This window comes from Dromiciops gliroides, chromosome 1 (genome assembly GCF_019393635.1).
Source record: "Dromiciops gliroides isolate mDroGli1 chromosome 1, mDroGli1.pri, whole genome shotgun sequence".
In the NCBI taxonomy this organism is placed as follows: Eukaryota; Metazoa; Chordata; class Mammalia; order Microbiotheria; family Microbiotheriidae; genus Dromiciops; species Dromiciops gliroides.
In genome coordinates, this window is record NC_057861.1 from 452,353,263 (window position 1) to 452,378,301 (window position 25,039).

A 25,039-nucleotide genomic window follows, 5' to 3' on the forward strand; every position below is an offset into this window, starting at 1 on the left:
ATCTGTTTCCTAATATGATTAGGGAGAAAGGAAAAGCATTTTTATGTTCTAAAATATTTATAGTAGTTCACTTTGTGGTAAAAAAAAAAACCAAAACTTGAAATTGTCGAGATGCCCATCAATTGGGGAATGGCTGAACAAGTTGTGGTATATGAATGTTATAGAATACTACAGTGATATAAGAAATGATGAACTTGGGGCAGCTAGGTGGCACAATGGTTAAAGCACTGGCCCTGGAGTCAGGAGGACCTGAGTTCAAATTCGGCCTCAGACACTTAACACTTACTAGCTGTGTGACCCTGGGCAAGTCACTTAACCCTCATTGCCTCACACACAAAAAAGGAAATGATGAACTTGATAATCTTAGGAAAACATGGGTAGACTTGAATGAAATAATGAAAAGCAAAATGAGCAGAACCAAGAGAACTTTGTATATAGTAATAGCATTATTGTTTTAAGAATAACTTGGAGCAAACAAGTCATTTTGACTATTAAAAATATCCAAATTAGGGGGCAGCTAGGTGGCATAGTGGATAAAGCACCGGCCCTGGATTCAGGAGTACCTGAGTTCAAATCCAGCCTCAGACACTTGACACTTACTAGCTGTGTGACCCTGGGCAAGTCACTTAACCCCCCATTGCCCTGCAAAAAAAAAATGTCCAAATTAACTACAAAGGACCTATGAAGGAAAATGCTATCTGCATCCTGAGAAGGAACTTATAAATAGAAGTATGTATAGTATCGTTTTACATATATAAATATATCTGTGTCTAATGGTAGCCATTTTTAGGATGTTAGGGAAGGGGGAAAAGTTACATGGGGAGGGAAGTAAATTTTCTTAACTCTTCTCCAAGGCCAAGTTAAGTCATTATAATTGTCAACTGTTTCACTTCTGTTATTGTTGTTTTTCATTTAAAGGATTGCAGTCATTAAATATGTTGCTTTCCTGGTTAGGATACCTGATTTCTAATCCAGACTGGCAAGAGCAAATTTACATTATCCAGTCTAATTCCATCATTTAACAAATGAGAAAATAGGCCCACAGTTGGAAAATGGTTTACCTGGGATTGCAGAGGCTTTGTCTAGATCTTACATTCCATGATTCTGATGTTAGATCTGAGACAAATACATTGTAATGTAAAACTAAATAGTTCTTGTGAAATTTTATTTAAATGTTTTCTATATGCAAGGCACTGGGCTAAAAAAGAAACTTTACTCTCCTTCATACCCTTTATAGTTTATCTGCTATTCCCTCTTCTTAGTCTTTCATCTCCTTCCTCCTTGCATTTACATAGACCACCTCCCATGCCTGGAATGCATTTCCTGTTCACCTTTTCCTTTCAGAATCCTTTTCTTCCTTTTAGGTCTTCCTTAGCTCCGGTATTAGCTTCTTTGTAGTCTTTCCAGATTCCCTGGTCTTTTCTCCCTTCTCAAATGTCCCTGGAGCACTTTATCTGGATCTTTCTTGTGTACTAGTTACTCCCAGCTTTGTATTTTACTTATCTGGATATGAATCATATCTATTCACCTATCTCTCCCCTTCCTCCTCTTCTCCCTTCCCCTAAGCATGCAAACTACTTTAGAACTGTGATGTCTTTTTTTTTTTTTTTTTATAACCTTTAATGTCTAACTCAGTGCCTTGAACATGGTACATATATCAATAAATCCTTTTTGAAGAGATGGTCCCTGACTGAAGTGACAGGTCTATAATTGAATAAAGGGAATATGAATCTTTTTCAAATTAAAGGGTGTCATTTTATTTTTTATTCCTAACATACTGTCCCTTGGGATTTGGCTGTCTGTTTTTATAGTGTAAGAGTTCTAATGGCTGGAAACAGAGGAAGAGGACGTGCTTCTTTTACCTTTAACATCGAGTCTATTGGTTTTGCTAGAGGTGAAAAGTTACCTGATGTGGTATTGAAACCTCCACCGCTATATCCTGTAAGTATCCCAGCATGCCATTCTACTCTTTTGGATCAGGTTTCAAATCATTTTAAGGTTCACTATTCGTAGATAAATTATTAATATTGATTATTCACATTCTCTTTATGCAGGCATTCTTAACCATAGACCTTTCTGGCAGTCTAGTGAAGCTTATGGGCCCTTGTTTAGAATCATAAGTATTTTTCAATGTTTATTTTTTTAGAATCATATTTTTAAATGCATAAAATAAAATGCATAGTATTACAGAGGGAATCACCTATACTGAAATGCAGTTAGCAATTTTTTTTTTTAAGTTCATGGTCCCCAGATTAAGAACCCATGTAATAATGGAAGAGATTCCAGTTTAACCTTCTTACTTTTGTTGAATTAGTTCATTTGTTCTCAGCCAATTTCAGTTTCTGGACAGCCTTCTTTTGGTCTAGAAATATTATTTCATTAGTTGGAGAATTACTAGGGTAGAAACGACCTCTACCAATGCAGATGAGCAATTTGTCTATAATTTATAGTCTTGAGACTTGGGACTCCAGGAGTTTAGTTGACTTGTCTGGGGTTACCAAAGTAGAATGTGGCAGAGGACAAACCCAAGTCTTCCTGACTGCAAAACCTACTCCTCTATCCACTATACCACATTGCCTTTCTTTAAATTCATTATTTTTAAATATATGGGGGAAGTTAGATAGAGGATCCAAATAGTGTTGAAATATATCTTAAGGATTATATTCTTCACTACTTCTACATATTTTACTCTTTGTTAACACAGTATATCTCCAAATCATATCAGTTTTTAAAAATCTGGCTTTATTAAGTTGTATTCCAATTGTTATATATGACAAACAGGTGGGTTTTTTTTTTGTTTGGTTGGTTGGTTTGGTTTTGGGGGGGGTAAGGGAAATTGAATTTCTTCTTATATACTTTGTCCATTTTATATTTATAAAATTTGATTTTTGTTCCTAATTATACTAGTTGAACTAGTTATCTAATTTATTCAAGATACTTTGGACAGCTAGGTGGCACAGTGGATAGGGTACCGGCCCTGGAGTCAGGAGGAACTGAGTTCAAATCTGGCCTCAGACACTTGACACTAGCTGTGTGACCCTGGGCAAGTCACCTAACCCTCATTGCCCCACCAAAAAAAAAAAAGATACTTTGAGATGTTTTTATTTTCTGAGTTAGTGTGATATCCCCATAACCATGCCAAAAGCTTAATGATAGCTAACATTTTATATGATGCTTTCTGTTTTGCGCAGCATTTTATATTATCTTATTTGATCCTCAAAACAACCCAGTGAGATAGGTGCTATAATTATCTGTATTTTGCAGATGAGGAAACTGAGACAAAGGTTAAGTGACTTTACCAGGGTCACACAGCTAGTAAGCATCTGAGGCAGAATTTGAACTCAGGTTTTCTTGACCTCCAGCCTTCTACATCATCCAGATGCACACTAGTTAAGCTAATGTCCCTCTTTTTGGTTTACTGCTTAAGAAATCAAGGAATAAGAATGTGAGTAATCTGATTTGCTCTTTTGGATGGTCCAGCTATCATTTTTATTCATGTATTTCCCAGATGTATCTGTGCTCTAGTCCCAAATTACCAACTACCTGTTGGACAGTTCAGGATGTTCAAGATGCATTTCAGGCTCAACATAGAGCTAAAACAGCTCTTTCACCTTCTGAACTTTTCTGTTTCTGTTGAGGACACCACTGGTCTTTCCAATTGCCAGATTTACAACCTAAGAGTTGATTTTTTCCTCTCCCTTGTCCTACATATCCGATCAGTTGCCAAGTCATGTTGATTGTACCTGCATAATATCTCTCTTCTCTGTCTCTTTGGCTCTACTCCTGCCAAGACAGTCACAGTTTAGGGCCTAGTTATCTCTCGCTTCAAATACTATACTGCCTCCTACTTGGTTTAGTCTTTCTCCTCTTCAGAGAGTCCTCCACATACCTACTGAATTCATATCCTTAAATCACTAGTCTGAGCATGCTGTTTCCCCCAGTGCAGATTACCTTTTACATATTGAATTACATTTAAAGTCAGTAGGAACTGGAGAAGGTTAAGTCAGTCAGACCTTTCTTTTGGTTTAACTTGGAATATAGGACTGTAAACATTAAATTGTATTAACTTCCACAGACAAGGCAGCTATGGGGTAATAGATAGTGATTTGACTTTGAATTAGGAGAGCATGAGTTCAAGTTTTATTTTTAACAGGTTGGCAGTGTAACCTGAGGCAAGTTACTCAAACTTTTAGTTCCTAGACAACCCTCTGGTTTCAGAGTAGGTACCAGTCTTCATTGATGGATGGTATTTATATATATTGGTATTCATATACCAATGAAGTTGTGATCCAGAAACACAAAATAAATTCCACAGAATGGGTAACCAAATGACTGACTTGAGGTCACTGTTAGTGCTATTAAAAACACAAGACCCGGGGCAGCTAGGTGGCGCAGTGGATAAAGCATCGGCCTTGGATTCAGGAGTACCTGAGTTCAAATCCAGCCTCAGACACTTGACACTTACTAGCTGTGTGACCCTGGGCAAGTCACTTAACCCCCATTGCCCCGAAAAAAAAACAAAAAAAACACAAGACCATCTTAGTTCATTACCTTTTATTAAAAAAATATGGGGCAGCTAGGTGGCACAGTGGATAAAGCACCAGCCCTGGATTCAGGAGTACCTGAGTTCAAATCTGGCCTCAGTCACTTGATACTTACTAGCTGTGTGACCCTGGGCAAGTCACTTAACCTCCATTGCCCTGCCAAAAAAATTTTTTTAAAATAACATAAAGGAGGGGATTAATATATAAGTTTATTATTTGTAGGACTTCTGAAATGATCATATGTACATAATATGGTAAAAGATCTAATAATAATAGTAATAACTAGCATTGATATAGCCCTTACTATCTGCCAGACACTGTGCTAAGAAGCACTTTTCAGTTATCTTATTTGATCCTCACAAAAACCCTGGAAGATAAGTGCTATTATCCCCATTTTATAGATGAGGAAATTGAGGCAGACAGAGTTTAGGTGACTTTCTCAGGATGTCAACAGGCAATCACAACATCATGAGACTTATGTGAAAACCAGATTTATTATAAGAGAAACGAACACACATGGGAACTCCACGGGTTTGTAGCTTTTTCAGAGATTTATACTTTTATAATAACAGGACAAAGGAAGGAGGGGATACCAGGAAGGGGCATGACATGGGAGGGGGAACAGTATAGCAAAGGGGGGGGCGGTGGTTAAAAAACGATGATAGGAGCCAGGTGATGGCAAAAGTCTTATTCTTTTCCCTTGGGAACTGCTAGACCAGAGCTTCTTAAACTTTTTCCACTTGTGACCCCTTTTCACCTGGGAAATTTTTATGAGACCTTGGGTATATCCATATATAAAGTAGGTATACATAATCTTTTATTGTCAAATTTTTCACTACCCTCACATTCAGTTACATGATCCAATATGGGGTCGGGACCCACAGTTTAAGAAGCTTAAGTGCTAGACTATGAAGATATAGGAGGGTCTGCTTATCTGCAAAGGACCAGCTGCACAAGCATTATCCTAGCCTGCACATACTGGCTGACACTTGTCTTGCCTCCCCAGGGCACCCACAGGGCATCCATCTTGGGGTACAACAACAAAGTATGTCAGCTCAGGGGGAGCTTTGTCCTTGACACATTCAGGGCCTCCTGCATGCTCTGAGTCCATTGTTTCTGAAAAATATGGCAAATTAAAAAACACAAAGTCAGGGGATCCCTTTAACAAAGGTCACAAAACTAGTAAGCATCTGAGGCTGGATTTGAAGTCAGGTCTTCCTGACCCTAGACCTAAAGCTGTATTCCAATGTGCCACCTAGTTGCCCCTGTTGAAATGTAAAGGAAGGGCAGCTAGGTGGTGCAGTGGGTAAAGCTGCAGCCCTGGATTCAGGAGGACCTGAGTTCAAATCTGACCCCAAACACTTGATACTTACTAGCTGTGTGACCATGGGCAAGTCACTTAAACCTCATTGCCCCCCCAAAAAAGAAAAAAGAAATGAAAAGGAAATTAAATGGAATAAAGAATATGTATATATTCTTTTTTAATGTACTTTTGCTCTCTTCCTCTTTAATTTCACAGGACACAGATTATAAGCCAGTGCCTCTCAAAGCAGGAGAAGCAGAAGAATACATGCTCGCCTTAAAACAGGAGTTTAGAGCCACCATGAAAAGAACGCCTTATTTTATGGACACAGAGGAAGAAAAACAAGGTACGTGTGTAAGTTTGTAGTGATTCCTTTGTATTTACTAATACAGCAGTACTAAAGCACAAAGACAATGTTCAGTTAATGTACATTGGGTAGATTTTAAATGTCAGATATACGAAGTAGCCCGTTCTCTTCTCCCCTGCTCTGGTGTTACCTGCATAGGTGGTATTTGTGTGTGTGTGGCAATTGGGGTTAAGTGACTTGCCTAGGGTCACACAGCTAATAAGTGTTAAGTGTCTGAGGCCAGATTTGAACTCAGGTCCTCCTGACTCCAGGGCTGGTGGTCTATCCACTGTACCACCTAGCTGCCCCCGCATAGGTGGTTTTTTAACTTTCAGTAGTGCAGGTCACTAGAATAGCATATCTCATGTTGCCCCGATTGCTCTGTCTCTCTGTTCAGTAAGATGAATATTTGATAAAAAGTGGCTTACGATCATAGCATGTCAGAACTATAAAGGATTTTGGAAATCACCTCATATAACCCCTTCATTTTGTAGATGACAAAGATGAGAGGTTGTAACTAGGGCAGGGCAAATGATATGAGTAGATATCTGTTGAGTTGGAATCACTCCAAGCACATGCCTTACTTAGAACAAATCAGAATTATCTTTATTTATGAAAAACATTGTCATTATCAGTTAATGCTCTTAACATGTGTGCTCATAAGGCATTAGCTTGATAGTGATTTCCTTGGGTACAAGGACTCTGTTTTTGTAGTTTCCATGTGTAGCTTTTATCAGTCATAAAAAACTGCTGCCTTAATGCATTTTCAGTTGATTTCAGAATCCTCATAATGTCAAAAAATGCTAGTTACCCAGGAGCCCTGAGCCACTGTAGAATAGTAATCTGAGATATCTTCTGTTGCCATTGCTTAGTGTTGGTCTATTGGCCTAGAATGGAGGCTAACAACTATATGCAAGGCCACCAAGACAGACTAGGTGGCTTTAAGAAGTTCTAAAACTGGGGCGGCTAGGTGGCGCAGTGGATAAAGCACCGGCCCTGGATTCAGGAAGACCTGAGTTCAAATCCAACCTCAGACACTTGACACTTACTAGCTGTGTGACCCTGGGCAAGTCATTTAACCCCAATTGCCTCACCAAAAAAAAAAAAGTTATAAGACTGGAGATAACAACACATACCTGTATGTTTCAATTATAAAATTTTGGTTTGTTTTAAAATGAGTATTTTTTTTATGGAAAACAAAATTAAGCATCTTATTTATTGATCCTTTTAGTGGTTAACCTTGTAGATCGAGGGGTACTGCAAAATATTAATTGACCTCCATGTCTACAGTATAACAGAGCCTAGCTCTAAAAGAGGCAAAACTTAGATAATCATAGAATTTGAGAGTTGGAGGGGCGTTCAGCAGCAGCCATCTAATTAGTCCAACCCACACGGAAAAGGAATTCCCACTACCTGACAAGTCGTCATGTGACCTTTTGTTTAAAAAAACCCACCTATTGAGACAGTTCATGCCACTCCTGAGCAGCCCTAGTTAATAAGATATTTTTCTTGTTATCAGGCCTAAATGTGTCTCTCCTCCCTCCCCTCCCCCCCACCTCATGCCCCCTTCTATCCATTGTTTCTGATTCTTTGCTTTGGCAACAAATAGAACAAACCAGATTTCTCCTCAGTGTACATGGTGGTCCTTCAGATACTCGAAAGTAGAATATTCCCCTGGAGTCTTCTCCAATCCAAACATGCCCAGTTCCTTTGACTGGTTTTCATAGGACCCAGACTCAAGGCCCTTCTCCATCCTAGTTGTTTTTTTTTATTCTATCAGTATCCTCCTTCTACTGTGGCACCCAGAATTGGGTGCACCGGAGGTGAGGCCTGATGTGGACAGAGCACAGTGGGACTGTTGTGCCCTATTCCTCGAGTTGTGTTCCTCAATGACATCTACAATCCCATTAACTTTTTTGGTTGCACATTGTGCTGCCAATTTATATTAAAATTATAGTCTACCGGGGCAGCTAGGTGGAACAGTGGATAAAGCAAAAGCCTTGGATTCAGGAGGGCCTGAGTTCAAGACCGGCCTCAGACACCTGACACTTACTAGCTGTGTGACCCTGGGCAAGTCACTTAACCCTCATTGCCCTACTTTAAAAAAAATGTCTGAGCTTAAAGTAAATTATTATAAATGTGACAATCAACAACAAATATGAACCAGGTTTATCTGCAGACAAGCTTTGTCTCATTTGCCAGTTAGATGAACATGCTATCTATTCCTTTATCCAAGTCATTTATAAAAATGTTACTTAGCATAGGGCTTAGATCTTTAGGGGAACTTCACTGGAGATTTCTTGCCACAGTGACAATTCATGAACAATTCTTCAAGTCTGACCATTTAACCAATCTGAATATAACAAATTATACTATCATCCTACCTTCTGTAGGTACCAATTTTTAATTGGGGAGTGTTAGCTAGGCAGCTCGCCGCAATATTGGGGCAAGAAAGGAGACAGACAGCCTCTCTCAAAATAGAGCAGGATTTATTTAACATGAATGAACTTAAAAAAACACAAACAGGATCAGTAGGATCAAGGGAAAGAAAATAAAATGGGGAAAGGGAAATTACACAACGTGAACAGCTCCACCTCCCAGGAATTGGCTGAGAACACACAGCAGCGTCCTGTTGCTTTCCAGCTTCCAGCTAGAATGGTGAAAAACCTCCCTTATTGCCAGCAGACCTTAGGCTGACCACACACAGCCCCCAGCCAATTGGCTGACAGCTCTGACAGTGACATGACTGCCCTCACTGGGCTTCCAATTATTATAATTTTGCCAGGCCCATGTAGGCGTCAGCGAGTGATGATGATGTGAGGTGCCAGCGCCATGATGACAGCTACAACCAGTGGGTGGAGTACCGTGCTGACCGGGGAAGTCTCCAAGCCAGTGTGCACGCTGAGGTCTCAAACTCCAGCCAAAAGATGGGACCATAAAAACCTCAAATAACAATCAATTCTTTATACTTCTCCACAAAAATATGATGAGGTATTTTATTAAAAGGATAGGCACTGCACCTGTGATTCCACTAGTATTGGGAATTTCCTGGTGATGAGCCTCCCTTTACTATATAGGTTGGTGGCACCTTCTCTGGAACTTACAATTTAAGACAGATGGTTGCCAGGGGCACTGAGAGATGAAGTGATTTGTCAGGAGTCACTCAGTCATTATGTCAAGGCAGGGCCTAAATAGAGGTCTGTTTGGCTCTAAGACCAAATCTCTACCAAACCACACTGCCTCTACTTTATCAAAAATCAAGATAAAATATATTCTCAGCTTTTCCTTCATTGACTAGTTTAGTGATTTGATCTTGAAGATTCTTTGTCATTACTTTCATTTTTTAGATTTTAGATACTATCTTTTTTGTTTGTTTTTTGTTTTTGCAGGCAATGGAGGTTAAGTGACTTGCCCAGGGTCACACAGCTAGTAAGTGTCAAGTGTCTGAGGCTGGATTTGAACTCAGGTACTCCTGAATTCAGGGCCGGTGCCTTAACCACTGCACCGTCTAGCAGCCCCCGATTACTATCTTTTTAATGATCAATTCTAGACTTCTCTCAGGATTCAAAGTCAAGCTCAGTGGCTTATAGTTTGTCTCTGTCCTCTTCCCTACTTTGAAGTCCAGATTATTTGCTTTCCCCTCCCCAGTGTTGTAGTACCTCTCTTCTTTTCCTTGGTCTTGGAAATTTCATCAATCATATCTGCTGGTTCTTTCATTACTTGAGTTCATTTGGGCCTGGTGACTTGAATTCATGTGCTCCGTCACTCTTTACTAATTTTGCATTTCAGTTCCTTGTTATTTTATTCTGTGGTTTCCACTGTCAAAGTCATTCTTCTTGGCAGAGAAAAAAAGCAAAGTTACTATAGAGCTGCTTTTCCTTTATAGTTCCATCCTTCCCAAACAAAGTATGTATCCCTCCTTTTCTCCTTTTTTCCACCTTTACTATAGCTAAAGAACCTTTTTTTCTAATTGACAACTTCTTTTGCCAACTTCAGCTCATTTTGAGCTTTATAATTTCGGACACTATTCCACCACACCTTTACATTCATCCTGTTATATGCCCTTGCTTCTATCTTCTGAATAGATGAAGAACTGAAGCAAACAGGCTTAAGTGACTTGCCCAGAGTCACACAGCTAGTAAGTATCTGAAGCCAAATTTGAACTGAAGTCTTCCTGACTCTAAGCCTGACACTTTATCCGCTGTGCCACCTACTTGCCTGAACTGTGGCATACTTCAGTGATAAAAGTCATTTCTTTCTTCCCTTGACCTTCACTGAAATATTTTCCCATCATGCTTCCTCTCTGGTTCCTGGATTTCCTCATATAAGCATATTTTCTTAATATACAGTGATACCCTTCCATCATTATCTTATCTGTTTCTTTTGAATAGTTTTGAATATATCCATTCAGAACCCATGGTCCTTGTCATAAGCTTTAATCTATGAAGTCTCTTTGATATTTCTGAGGTCAAATTTGCCTCCTTGCATTTAGACCTCTAGTTATTTTTGCTTATTTGTGCATAGGCCATGGGTTTTACTATTGCTTCTTTCATGGATTTTGTTCAAGAATGTCTAGAGAGGCAGCTAGGTGGCGCAGCAGATAGAGCACTGGCCCTTGATTCAGGAGAACCTGAGTTCAAATCTGGCCTCAAGACACTTAACATTTACTAGCTGTGTGACCCTGGGCAAGTCACTTAGCCCCAATTGCCTCATCAAAAAAAAAAAAAAAGAATGTCTAGATATTTTTTTTGTGGGACAATGAGGGTTAAGTGACTTTCCCAAGGTTACAGAGCTAGTAAGTGTCAAGTGTCTGAGTCTGGATTTGAACTCAGGTCCTCCTGAATCCAGGGCTGGTGCTTTATCCACTGCACCACCTAGTTGCCCCTGAACCTCTAGATATTTCAATAGGTATTCTGTTTCTTTTTTGTAGCTATGGTTTCTAATTTGGGGAAATTTCAGAGGCAGCCTTCTCCTTCTATATCTCCCTGACTTTTTTTGGTTTAAAACCCCTTTGATTAAATTCTTCATTTTCCATCAGTGACTCCATTTGGTTTTGCCTCCATGGACCATCATTCCTCTTCCAGGAAAAGCTTCTCATCATCTGTGCAGGTTGAGTCAGTTTTTGATACTCAGCACTTTCTCAACTTCCTCTTCTCTTGCCTCTTCTCTCTGATTGAAAGCCTAAAGGGTGGAACAATAAACTCATTCCAAACCATTTTCCATGCACAGCTCTGCTTGTGGTTTGTTTTGTTTTGTTTCCCCTCCCCCCCAGGGTAATGAGGGTTAAGTGACTTGCCCAGGGTCACAGGGCTAGTGTCAAGTGTCTGAGGCTGGATTTACTCAAGTCTTCCTGAATCCAGGACCAGTATTTTATCTATTGTGTCACCTAGCTGCCCCTGCTTGGTTTTGACTCCAGGAAATCTGCCCCTGTGCTGGGTAGCAGCTGGTGGACCTTCTCTTTTTATTTTGTCTTCATTAGATTGTAAGCACTTTGAGGACAGCAACTTTCTTTTTTTCTTATTTGTATTCTTAACAGTTAGCAGAGTTCATGGCACATAGTAGATACTTAATAAATGTTTATTGAATTGGATTTGGAAGGACACCTAGAACTTTCTTACTAGCCTTTGTTAGGTATACTCTCAGGCCAGGAATCTATTATCTCTGAATTTTAAGCTGTGGTCTGGTACTCCAAATTCCAGTCTCAGCCACCACTTTATTAGCCAGTTTTTCACTTTCTAAATTAATTTTCCTCTTTTGTATCCCTTTACTTCAATGGGCAACAATGAGGAAAACATATATTGTGTTACTTCAGTCTTCAGTTTTTTGTTTTCTCTTCCAAGACTTTGTAATTGTTAGAAGGACTTTTTAGTTTTCTTCCGGCAGTGTCATTTGTGCTAGTGTGAATCACCAGTAGTGGGTAGTTGTCATCCATTTTGATAAATCTTTGATAATTCTCTGTAATTGCTTGGATACGTGCCCTGGGAAGGCCACCAAGCTGGGGGGGGGGGCGCGCTCTCTCTCTCTCTCTCTCTCTCTTGTTGTTAGGTTGACAAATAATTGCTTCATTGTCCTTGAGCAAGGAATTACCAATGACTATTGTTCTTGTCCTTTCCTTAGTTTCAACAACTCCTTAGACACCTCTCCTTCCCCATTAGCATCATCGTATTTACCTCCAAGCTATTTCACCAATTTGTTCTACTCACCAATACACTTTATCAGTCTTGCTTTACTTTCCAATAAACTTTTCTTACTTACCTGATCTTGCCAACTGCCTCCTCCGTTTTCTTCAGTTTCAAATGCCTAATCATACTTGATTTCTCCTTCATTTTTTTTATATCTTCCTTAACTATGATAGGATCTGAAGGTCACAGATATAGCATTGGAAGGGATGTCAGAGAATATCCAGTACTGCTCCTTCATTTTATAGATATGGAAATGGAGGCCCAGTTCTTTTTTCAACCCAGAAGTAGAATCTGGAGTGATATCAAAACCTAAAGGAAGTAATTTATATTTTCCTGAGCTTCTTCCATAATTTCTCCAAACTTCTTCCTAAATTCAACCTATGACCTACTTTACTAGTCCAGTCTTCTCTAGATTACTTCCATGATTTCCTTTTTTAAAAATTTAACTTATCTCCTTCCCTATCTTATTTTTTAAAAAGACTTTTATTTTTTATTTTGAACTTAAACACCGTAAAATGAGGACACAGCAGATTAAAAATGGAATTACATACTGCTTTTTAAAAATTATATGGTAAATTCCCCATTATTGTCAAAATGGACCTTCTTGTCTGTGTCTTCTTCTCAACTTCCTTTTATTCTTTTTTTGTGCCTTTCAAAAAATATTTCAATGATCCTCTTTTTTTTTGCCATCACTCTAATTACCCACATTCTTCCCATCCACATTTCCCCAATTAAAAAATGGAAGGAAAAAAAACACCCTTCTCACAAATATACATAGTAAAACAAAATTAATTCACACAGGGCCATGTCCAAGAATATGTTATCCCTTTCTTCACCTTGAATCCATCCCTGCTCTGTCAGAAGGTTTGGGTAACCTGCCCTTCTGGAAACATCGCTGGTCATTGAATTGATTAGACTTCTTGTTTCTTTCAGATTTATATTTCGTGACAGTGTTGTTGTTCTTGTATAAACCTTTCTCCCAGGTCTGTGCACTTCACTCTGCATCATGGTAAAAATGCTGTTTGGGATTGTTGGCACTCATCTCTTCAGTAATTTCTTACACTAATTCTTACAGCACATTAATATTCTGTCATATTCACATGCCATAGTTCCTTCTGTCATTCTACAACTAATGAATACTCTCCTCTTAGAGATTAGGTTTTTGGTTTTTTTTTTTTCATTTTTCCCTTTTATTCTGTTGCCCTCTTTGAGATTAGGAAGTTTGTTTTTTCTATATTGTCTCCTCAGAGGGGCAGTTAGGTGATATAGTGGATTGAGTGCCAGGCCTGGAATCTGGAAGACTTGAATTCAAATCCAGCTTCAGACACTTACTAGCTGTGTAACTTTGGGCAAATCACTGAACCCTGTTTGCCTCAGTTTCCTCATCTATAAAATGAGCTGGTGGGGCAACTAGGTGGCACAGTGGATAGAGCACCGGCCCTGGAGTCAGGAGTACCTGAGTTCAAATCCGGCCTCAGACACTTAACACTTACTAGCTGTGTGACCCTGGGCAAGTCACTTAGCCCCAATTGCCTCACCAAAAAAAAAAAAAAAATTTAAAAAAAAATGAGCTGGAGAAGGAAATGGCAAACCATCCTGATATTTGCCAGGAAAACTCAAATGGGGTCATGAAGAGTCAGATATGGCTGAACAACAACAAATGCCCTCCTTAGTACTGTCCTTCCTCTTAACCTTCCTCCTTAGCCTTATTGTTTACCTTTTGAGTTTAATATATTTGTACACCAAACTGTTTGTTCAATCTCCCTTTGTCTGTTTCAGATAGAGTAATATTCATTTGAAACATACTCTTTCCATCCTTCCCACCATGTTTTTGCATATACTTCTCTCTCTTCTTCTTCCTCCTCCTACTCCTCTTCTTCTTTTTTTTTGGCAGGGCAGTGAGGGTTAAGTGACTTGCCCAGGGTCACACAGCTAGTAAGTGTCAAGTAACTGAGGCCAGATTTGAACACAGGTCCTCCTGAATCCAGGGTCGGTGCTTTATCCACTGCACCACCTAGCTGCCCCTTTTGTATATACTTCTCATGCATTCCCGTTATGAAAAACAAGTCCCATCCCTTTCTTCTTCTTTCCACACCAGTGTGTATTCCTTTTACCCTCCCTTCTATTTCCTCTCTTAAAACCCTAAGAAAAGGGGCAGCTAGGTAGAGCAGTGGATAGAGCACCAGCCCTGGAGTCAGGAGGACCTGAGTTCAAATCTGGCCTCAGACACTGAACACTTACTAGCTGTGTGACCCTGGGCAAGTCACTTAACCCCAATTGCCTCACTAATAAAAAAAAAACCAAAACCCTAAGAAAAGAATGAAAATGCTCCCAGAATCTCGGTTTTTCTTATTTAATTGTCTAAGTGTTCTTTTAAAACATTAAGATTTTGAATGCATAATTCTTTCTTCTCCCCCATTAGACTATTAGCATAAACCATCATGCAGCCTCTTCCTATTGCTCAAATAAATTTACCTTTCTAGGTTTCTCTAGACTCTTTTTTTTTTTTTTAATTTTTTAAAAATGTTTTAAATTTTTTTTTTTTTTTGTGAGGCAGTTGGGGTTAAGTAACTTGCCCAGGGTCACACACCTAGTAAGTGTTAAGTGTCTGAGGCCGCATTTGAACTCAGGTACTCCTGACTCCAGGGCCGGTGCTCTATCCACTGCGCCACCTAGCTGCCCCCTAGACTCTTTGATTTTGTCTTTTAGAGTTCCAATTCAGCTCTTGTCTTTTCATCAGAAAGGTTTGAATGACCTCTATGCCAGAAAAAAATCATTTTCCTCCCTCCAAGATTATATTCAGTTTACTAAGATAATTTCTGTTGATTATAAGCATATGGTTTTTTTTAGAACCTGAGGCAGCAAGGTAGCACAGTAGTTTGAATGCTCGACCTGGAGTTAAGAAGGCCTGAGTTCAAATACAGCCTTAGACTCTTACTAACTGAGTAGCCTTAGGAAAGTCACTTAACCTCTTTTTGTCTCAGTTTCCTCAACTATAAAATGGAGATAACAGTAGCACCTTCCTTGAGTAGTTATCTCAAAGGAGATAATATTTGTAAAGCACTTTAGCATAGTGCTTGACACATAATGGATACTATATAAAAACGTATTCCTTTCTCCTTCCTTTCCCTAAACTGTCAGGGTTTATATGATCCTGTATGTGAATGCTTGATATTTGAATTGTTTCTTGCTGGATGCTTTCTGTAATATTTTTATTTTTTTAAACTAGAGCTCTGGACTTTTGCTATGATGTTTCTGGGACTTTTCCTTTTGGGGGTTTCTCTCTGGATGTGACTAGAGAAGTCTTTTGTAGGGACCAATTTTTAATTGGGGAGTGTTAGCTAGGCAGCTCGCCACAATATTGGGGCAAGGAAAGAGACTGACAGCCTCCCTCAAAAACAGAACAGGATTTATTTAACAAGAACAAACTTAAAAAACACAAACAGGATCATTAGGATTAAGGGAAATGAAATAAAATGGAGAAAGGGAAATAATACAACCTGAATCACACCACTGCCCAGGAATCAGCTGAGAACATATAGCAGTGTCCTGTTGCCTTCCAGCTTCAAGCTAGAATGGCGGAAAAACCTCCCTTCTTCCCAGCAGACTTCAGGATGACCACACTCAGCCCCAAGCCAATTGGCTGGCCGCTCTGACAGTCACATGACTGCCCTCACTGGGCTTCTAGTCATTATAATTTTGCCAGGCTCATGTGGACATCAGTGAATGGTGATGACATGAGGTGCCAGTGCCATGGTGATGGCTACTACCAGTGGGTGGAGCACTGTGCTGTTTGCGGAGGCGTAGCACCTGAGCCCCAGGCCAGTGTGCAGGCTAGGGTTTTTAAAATTCTAGCCAAAAGATGGGGTCATAAAAACCTCAAATAACAATTAATTCTTTACACTTTCTTGATATCTCATGTACTCATTGATTTCTTTTTTTTTTTTTTTTTTTGCAGGGCTATGGGGGTTAAGTGACTTGCCCAGGGTCACACAGCTAGTAAGTGTCAAGTGTCTGAGGCCAGATTTGAACTCAGGTTCTCCTGAATCCAGGGCCGGTGCTTTATCCACTGCACCACTTAGCTGCCCCCCATTGATTTCTTTTTGATTGATTGATTTCTAGTTTTCAGGGAGTCCCTTACTTGGGTAAAGTTTACCACCTTCTCTTCTATGCTATTTATTCTCCTTCTAATTCTTTCTTTCAGAACTTTTATTCTATTTTATTATTTCATTTCTTCTAGGTATTCCTTATAGCAAATCCATTTTTTTCCTTTGATTCTCTGCTTGGCCTTTTTGTGTAATTATTGTCTCCTTCTTTGTCAGTATCTCTAGATATGCACTGATTTTTTTTTTTAATCCTGATCAGTGCTTTCTTTAGTTTGCTCATTTCTCTAGTTTGGAGCCTTATGCCAAAGCCAGATCTGCTCTCTTTTTTGTGTTTTTTTGGTTTGGTTTTGGTTTGGTTTTTTTTGAGTGGTGTGGTAGGTGTTCTTTGGTATTACCATGAATAACCTGTGCACTGAAATCCATTTCCCAGGGTTAGATTCCTCCCAGAACTCTGAGATTCTGTATGCTTGGTCTTTATGACCTTCTGCAGTGTCTCCAGACAGAATTCTAGAGAACTCAGAAACTGGGGATGATTAAGTCTATGTCATAGTTACACTGTTTGCTCAGACCAGCACAGGTTGCTGCTTTTCCTTAGACCTTTATGGTTTACCACTATGGGTTTACAACCACTTGGAGTCCTCCATTCTTTCTACTTCTGGTCATAGAACCTAGTAGTCTACACATGTCACCTTTCTTCTACCATACCATCTTCTACAGGAGTGAAAAATGGTCTCATAAGTAGAGATGTCTATGAGATTTGGTGAACTATAGCCCACTTGGCCTGAAAAAGATTCAATGAGGTACATGTTTATTCCCCTCTCCATTTCCTAGACCTCTTGTCTCTGAGGCAGGTAGAAACACATCTTGTGTAGTCCTTGAACTTGCCTCATCTAAATGGAAGAGAGGTCATCCCTCTTCCCTCTCCTTTAACTTCCTTCCTCTTCTGTATTCCTTTGCTTTCTCTCCTTTCCCCTTCATCTATCCTCTCTTCCTATTCAAAGTCTCTCCTGCTATATGTCTTCATTTCTCTCTTTCTTGGTAACTGCTTGAGATTCGTTGTTACCACTGGCTGTGAACATTGAGTACCAGGCTTTTGATTAATTATAAGTTTCATTTACATTTATCATTTTAAAATGGAGTCTTTATGGGTACAAACATAATTCTTTAGGTACGTCAGTGATCATTCCTTACTAGGAAAAAATGAAGGATTTCTTAGGTAATTATCACTTGAACATTGATGAAATTTTTTGTACAAAAAATTCAGGAAAAGATCATTCTTGTTGACTAGATACTTTTTTTTTTGGTAAGCACATTTCATGAGAACTGGGGATTGCTTGTGCAATAAAACATCTCTCAAGTTTTTATAACTTGTAGGTTGAAACTTAAATGGTAACAGTATAATCATTTCTATCCATTACTGCAGGAATTTTGTTTCTATTAGTTGGTTAAATGTATTTCTTTTGGGTGTATCCATGAAGCTTAGTTTAGATCTGTCTTATATTGGGCTTTAAGCTTCACCATGATCAGGAATTCTGTCTTATTCTTCTTAGTATCCATCATAGTGCCTTGCACTGTCAAGGCTTTGCTTGAAGTAGGCATTTAGTAAATATTTGAATGGATGTATGGGCTATAGCTTGCTTTTAAGGCTACAGAAACAAACTCTTCAGTTTCTGAAGACCTTCAGTTGACCATTGTTTGTGGTTATTGATTGTGATGAGCACTTTATTCTTCCAATGATAATTAAAGGGAAACTATGAATGTCTTCATAAATACCCAAAGGCTTCTGCTGAACAATTTAGTCATAGTGTATTGATCTTAGTTTTTTCTTTCATTGTAGTATTTAGATGAATCATTATCATCCTTGTATTATCAAACATACCATCATTAAAACATGACGATGAAAGCACATAGAAATAACCCATTCCATTAGTATTAAAAATGCATTTGTTTTTCTTTTTCCTCCATCAGAAAGGCTTAGAAAACCTAAGGAATGAAAGAGCAAGCAATATATCTTTTTGTTTTGTTTTGTTTTGTTTTTAGTGAGGCAATTGGGGTTAAGTGACTTGCCCTGGGTCACACAGCTAGAAAGTGTTAAGTGTCTGAGGCCGGATTTGAACTCAGGTACTCCTGACTCCACGGCCGGTACTCTATCCACTGCACCACCTAGCTGCCCACAAGCAATATATCTTAATGTTACATGCACTTCATAGTCATGGGAAACATTCTAGCCAGTATGTTTAATATTTTTTAAAACATAGCTGCATGAAGTTCATTATCATGGCTTGGTCTCTAATAAATGTTTGCATTTCCAAAACATAAAACAAACAAACAAAAAAACCACAGCTCCGCTTACCTTTTTTTATTGATCTCATATATTTGGCTATTTGTAAGTTCAAAGTTAAAACACAAGTAGAAAATGATTCTATGAGGAAGGCTACAACAATCCACAAAATGTGATCCTTGACTTCAAGAAGCTTAGAATTAAATACAGGGGATACCACATTTCTCTTTGGTATAATAAGTTACACACATGTTAAATGCTATGAGAGAGGTACAAATTGCTATGGGAGTTCAGAGGAGAGAGGAGATATCTCTGGCAGAAGGGATCAAGTATCCCTTCATGAAGTAAGTTACATTTGAGCTGAATCTTAAAGGATGTGTATCAAATTTTTTTTTTTTTAAGAGCAGGGCAGTTAGGAAGGAAGTTTATTCTATGGGGAGGGTATGAGCAAAACAAGGCATATTACAATGTAGTACTGTCTTGTCTTTCCTTTCTAATCTCATTTTATTCCCTTCCATGCACTCTTTGATTCAGCCAAAGAAGGAGGTTAATTTTTACAGTGGTGTGTGTGAGAGATTACAGTGGGAGCCTGAACTAGGGTAGTATCCTTGGATTTGTAAATGGAAAGGATAAATTCTGCCGACTTTACAGAGGTAGAATTGACCAAACTCTAGAATCAATTGGAAAATACTCAAGGTTTCTGAAGAAAGGGGATTTGAGGGGTATGGGTGACTGGATTCTTGAAGAGGCTTTTTGTCTCACCAGGTCTTGGTATCCCTGTTTTTTTACAACATGTTTTCAATGTTTCTCTCTGCTCTGATTTTTCTGCATCTTCCTTTGGCAGGATCAATGAAAATTCCAAACAGATCTTTGCTAGAATTATTTTGGGCATTCCATCAGTCTTAAGAAAGGCACAGGGTTAATTTGATTAATAAATTCTTTGGAAATGAAGCTTGATTTATGACAAAAAGTTGGCTGTGTTAATTATACTTTATAGGGCATCCAGGTGGCACAGTGGATAAAGCACCAGCCCTGGATTCAGGAGGACCTGAGTTCAAACCCAGCCTCAGACACTTGACGCTTACTAGCTGTGTAACCCTGGGCAAGTCACTTAACCCCAATTGCCTCACCAAAAAAAAAAAAAAGAATTATACTTTATAAACAGTTCTAGACAAGCTGTATGGAATAGCGACAGGTACATGAAATTGTGGGGGGAAATCTTTACTATAAGTTTTGCAGATAAGGATCTCAAATTAGTAAGAATGACAGCCATTCCTTAATTGCCAAATGGTCAAGGGCTATGAACAGGCAGTTTTGAAAGGTAGAAATCCAAGCTATCTGTGAGAAAAAGTTCCTCACTAGGCATTTGAGAAATGTAAATGAAACCACTTCTGAGTTTCTACCTTACACCCATCAGATTGGCAAAATTGACAATGAAAGAAAATGAGAAATGCTGGAGGGGATGCAGGAAAGCGGGCACATTAATGCACTCTTGGTGAAGTTATAAATTAGAATAGCCATTTGGGAAAGCAGTTTGGAACAATGCCCCAAAAGTTACTATATTGGACACATATTGGATTAACCCAAGGATACCACTACTATGTCCATATATAAAAGAGATGAAAGAAAGAGGGAAAGAACCCATATGTACATATGGTAACTAAGGGAGGTGCCCATTCAATGGAGAGTAATTGAACAAATTATGATATATAAATGTAATGGAATACTATTGTGCTTTAAAAAAAATTGTGAAAAGGACAATATCAGAGAAATCCTGGGAAATCATATGAATCAATGCAATGAAGTGAGCAGAACCAGGAGGACAATTTATCTAATAACAACAACAATGTAAAAAAAAATAACATTGAAAGACTTAAGAATTCTGATCCAGTGGAACTTCCAACCATGATTCCAGAGAACTGATGATGAATCATGCTTCCCACCTCTTGAGAGAGAGATGGTTTACTGAGGGTGCAGAATGAGATGTATTTTGGGGACATGTTCGATGTGGGAAATTATTTTGCTTGACTATGTGTATTTATTAAAAAGAGTTTTGCTTCTTTTTTTCTTTTTTCAATGTTGAAGGTAGATAGAAGGAAGAGAATTCATTTTTGTTAGTTGAACTAAATTAATTTAGAAATAGGAAACATAAAGTAGGGAAGAGACTTCTGAATTTGAAAATCTAGAACTGTGGCTTCTACTCCTGACTCTGATCAGTTCTTTGACCCTGAGCAGGTAATATATGTTCTCTAGGCTTTAGTTTTTCTATATGTAAGATTAGGGGATCTCTGAAGTTTCTTTGAACTCTAAAACTTTCTAATTTTTTTTTTAATAAATAAAGTATTTTATTTTTTTTTCCGTTACATGTAAAGATAGTTCCCAACCCTTGCCAACTTTCTAATTCTTAATGTCATTGTGGCAGATCCAGGAATAAAACCCTTGGCTTCCATATATACTTAGTTATATGGATTTAATATATTAGGAAAAAATCTGTGAAATGAAGGGGGGATTTATTAGAATAAATCTTGTGAAATTGTTTTATGCTAATGGATAATTTCTTCTTGTTTCTAGAAATTGAAAGATATAGTAAAAGATATCTGAAAAGTTTCAAAGACGATTTGGAATGGGTACCAGGTAAATATATGATATGTAGCTAAAACTTTTATTTTAAGCATTTCTTGTCTCCTTTTACATAGAACAGATTTTCTATTCATTGAAAACTGCAGAAAAATAACATTAGCATTTCTCTGTTATCTTTGGGCCCTAGAGGTAAGAACATTCTTCTCAAACTCAAAATTCTAAGTCTTCTCTTTTATAATCTGAATTATATAACATACTATTAGGGCTTCAGAAATTCAATTCAAGAAATATTTATTAGGTGGCTAATATGTGCAGAAAGAACCCTTTGCTAAACACTAGACATGGGCCATGGTCCCTGCCTTGTCATGACCTGATATGTGAATATTCCAGGAGCTGGCATGAAAAGAGGATTTTTCACGTTTTAAAGTAGGGAAGAAGTAGTTACAGTTATCAGCAAAAGACATTTCTTTTTGTAGGGGCTACCACAGTCTCAAAAGCATTGTGTTTCCATGTTAATAGCACTTTCCTATTTCACATACACTTTTAACCCTATTGTAAAACTCAATAATGAAACGCTCCTTCTCAAAGAATTTATATTCTGAAAACTCTTGTTTTAAGATGTGTTTTTTTTTTTCCACACTAATCGCAACAGTTTTATCTTTCTTCCCTTTAAGCATATGTAATTTATTTTTAGTTGTTTGGGTATCTTTTCTAACAGAACCTCACTTTGCTTGCTTTGTAATTACAAGAACTACAAAGATTTCCTTATGATATAGAATTAGAGCTGAATGCAGCTTTTAATGATGATCTAACCCAGGAGTTCTTAAGCTTTTTTTGTGTCATAGACCTTTTTGGCAGTCTGGTGAAGCAGACGGACCCTTTTTCAGAATAGTGTTTTTAAATGTGTAAAAATAAAACATGTAAGATTACAAAGGAAATATCATCTTTCAAATTTTTTTTTAAAAAGGTTTTTTCCCCCCTCTACAGACCTTAGGTTAGGAACCCCTAATCCAATTCATCTCTTACATTTTACATACAGATGAGGAAATTGAGACCAGAGTGATTAAATGAATTAGTGGAAATGCCAGGGCCAGGACCCAGGTGTCTTTTCTCTCAAGCTAGGGTTGTTTTCTCTGTGCTGCCCTTCTCATGTTTTCATCAGTGTTTTCAGTATCTTCATACACCTGACCTTTCTAAAGGGGCTTAAGAGAGCTTTACCTCTTTTATGTATTATAATATGCACATATTCTGTCAGTCAGTGCTTATTGTTGATGAGGACATAAGTTCCCATGGAAACAGTCCCAATTGTCTTATTTTTTTCTACTTCATCTCTCACTGGTCCTAAACCATTATCTCTTCATACTTTAGCTTGATTTTCTGTGAAGCATTTTTTTACGTTAAATGCAAATGTATTCAATGTAGAAACCATTAGCTAAGGATTGCCATGTGAACTTGAGATTTAAATATTTTCTGCCACAAATTTAATGAGCTTTCTTTGTGGGTTGGTAATGTTTTCCGATATGTTGTTTTAATGATGTTTCGCTCTCATGCTTTGGTACCTTGTCTACACAGGTAAAGGAACATGGAAAATAGCAGTATTTATAAAGGGGACTGAAGGGAGAAGCTGCCTTTTTGATAGAAATAGTTTACTTTTCTCTCGACTATCTGGGGTTTTTTGCTTGAATAGTGCAGAGAACTATCATTTCTTTACTGTTCTTTGCAGGTTGTAGACACAGCAGTAGTGTGGTCACCCTGAGAACCTTAACATTTTAATTTAATTTTTAGTACAGTCTACACTTATCTAAACAGAGCTTTGATCTGTGCCAGAGAAAATATTGGTCTGGATTATACATTGAACCAAGACTAGGTCTCTTTCGTCAAATCCCTGGTGACATCCCTGTCTCTTTCTCCCTGCCCCAGATTGGAGAAGACTCCCAAGGGAGATGATGCCAAGGAAAAAGATGACAAAAGGTAGGATATAATAAAAAGTTCAGTATACAGTAGACTTTTTGGTATGGAAAGACTGTTAAATTAACTACTTGATAAGGGCTTTATCCAATTTTGCATTTTTGCTTCAACACTTCAGTGTTCAATTGTTTTTCAGGTTGGGGGTACAGAATCTAGACCTGTGATTTCACTGGTGTTCAGGGAACACTTGGTAGGAGCAAGTCCTATCAATGCATTTCTTCAACCTATAATCTGAAAGAATTGTTCAAGGTGTTGAGAAATTAAGTGACCAAAGTCACACAGCCAGTTTGTGTAAGAAGCCCAATTTGAACCCAGGTCTTCCTGAGGCATAGACCAACTTTCTATCTGTTACCCCACACTTACCTCTCTTGTCCAAATGGTAATTTATGAACCCTTAGTGTACAGCATCAAGGTCTCAGAATCTCTCACATAACAATACAGTGGCTGCAATGGTTTTACCTGGTCCTCAAGACCTTTTCTGTCATGATTTGAAAGTATGAATTATTGTAAGACATTCCCTTAGCCTGGATAATTTCTAAGGAAGAATGATTAGCAAATTAATTAGAATATGGTTTTCCCTTCTGTTTTTTAGTCTTAAGTGGAAGGTTCAATTATTGTCCTTTTCAATAAAATAATAAACGATAATGGGATTTACATACTTAAGAATTTTTCTCCCTTGTATAAGATATTGTTGCATACATTTTATGAACATGATATCAATTACTTTATTAATATACAACCTTTGAAAAAGGCAATGCATATTGCTATTTGTAGAAAATTTCTTGAAGAAAAGGATTGTGTCTTAAAGTATAGGACTATTTATTTTTTCATAGGATTCATCTATCAGGCTATTTAAATGGTCACAGTTTTTAAATTTTAAATCTGAAAATGTTAAAGAACCTCTGATTCTCAGAATTGAAAGAGTTATCTAATTCAACTCATAACTAAGCATGCATCCCCTATTTTTAAAAAAATAGTTTTATTGGTATCTTTTTGTTTTATATCCAAGTTATTTTCAGTCATTATCCTCCCTGCCCTACCCTTTCACAATGAACAAAGAAAAACACCTAAGTAAAGTCAACCAACCAGCATGGTACCCTAGTCTGACAGTTTAGGAGACATTCCATAATCATAGCGCCTCACATCTCTAATTACCGGGTGGTTTTTGTTTGTTTGTTTGTTTTTGCCTTTATTTGTCTTCCAGGTACTTGGTACATTATCTGACACATAGTAAACACTTCATAAATGATATTGACTGATTGACTGTTTTCAGAGACCAAGATTAATCAGTACAATTCCTCAGAGTCTGGCTTTCTTTTCATTTCTGTTATTGTTCTCATTAGATATGCTTATGCACCAGTTTATGGAAGCATTCCATATTTTTTCTGAATTACTCCTGCTTATTGCTTCTTATGGCCCAATAATATTTCATCTTATTCTCAATATTACAGTTTGTTCATTTATTTTCTAATTGAGGGGCACAAACTGCAGAGAATAAGTGCTGAATTAAATAAGAAGACAGTCCTGGTAAATACAACCCAAAAGAGTTTTATGGAAAACTTTTTTTTTAACAATTTATTTATTTTTAGCATTTTTCAAAAATTTTGAACCGCAAATTCTTTCTCTTCCTCCTGCCCCTCCTGTACCCACTGAGAAGGCAAGCAATGTGATTAATTATATATGTGAAATCATGCAAAACGTATTTCCATATTAGCCACATCACAAAAAA

General features: G+C 38.0%; 1 protein-coding gene across 1 annotated transcript in view; it reads left to right on the forward strand.

Annotated features, from left to right (window-relative positions):
* Nucleotides 1–25,039, forward strand: part of POLR3G (RNA polymerase III subunit G) — a 63,736-nt gene that overhangs the window by 17,364 nt on the left and 21,333 nt on the right. The window contains 4 exon segments of the mRNA XM_043969008.1: nt 1,812–1,941; nt 6,064–6,193; nt 21,334–21,396; nt 23,263–23,313. Of these exon segments, the coding sequence (XP_043824943.1) occupies nt 1,812–1,941; nt 6,064–6,193; nt 21,334–21,396; nt 23,263–23,313 (374 nt within the window).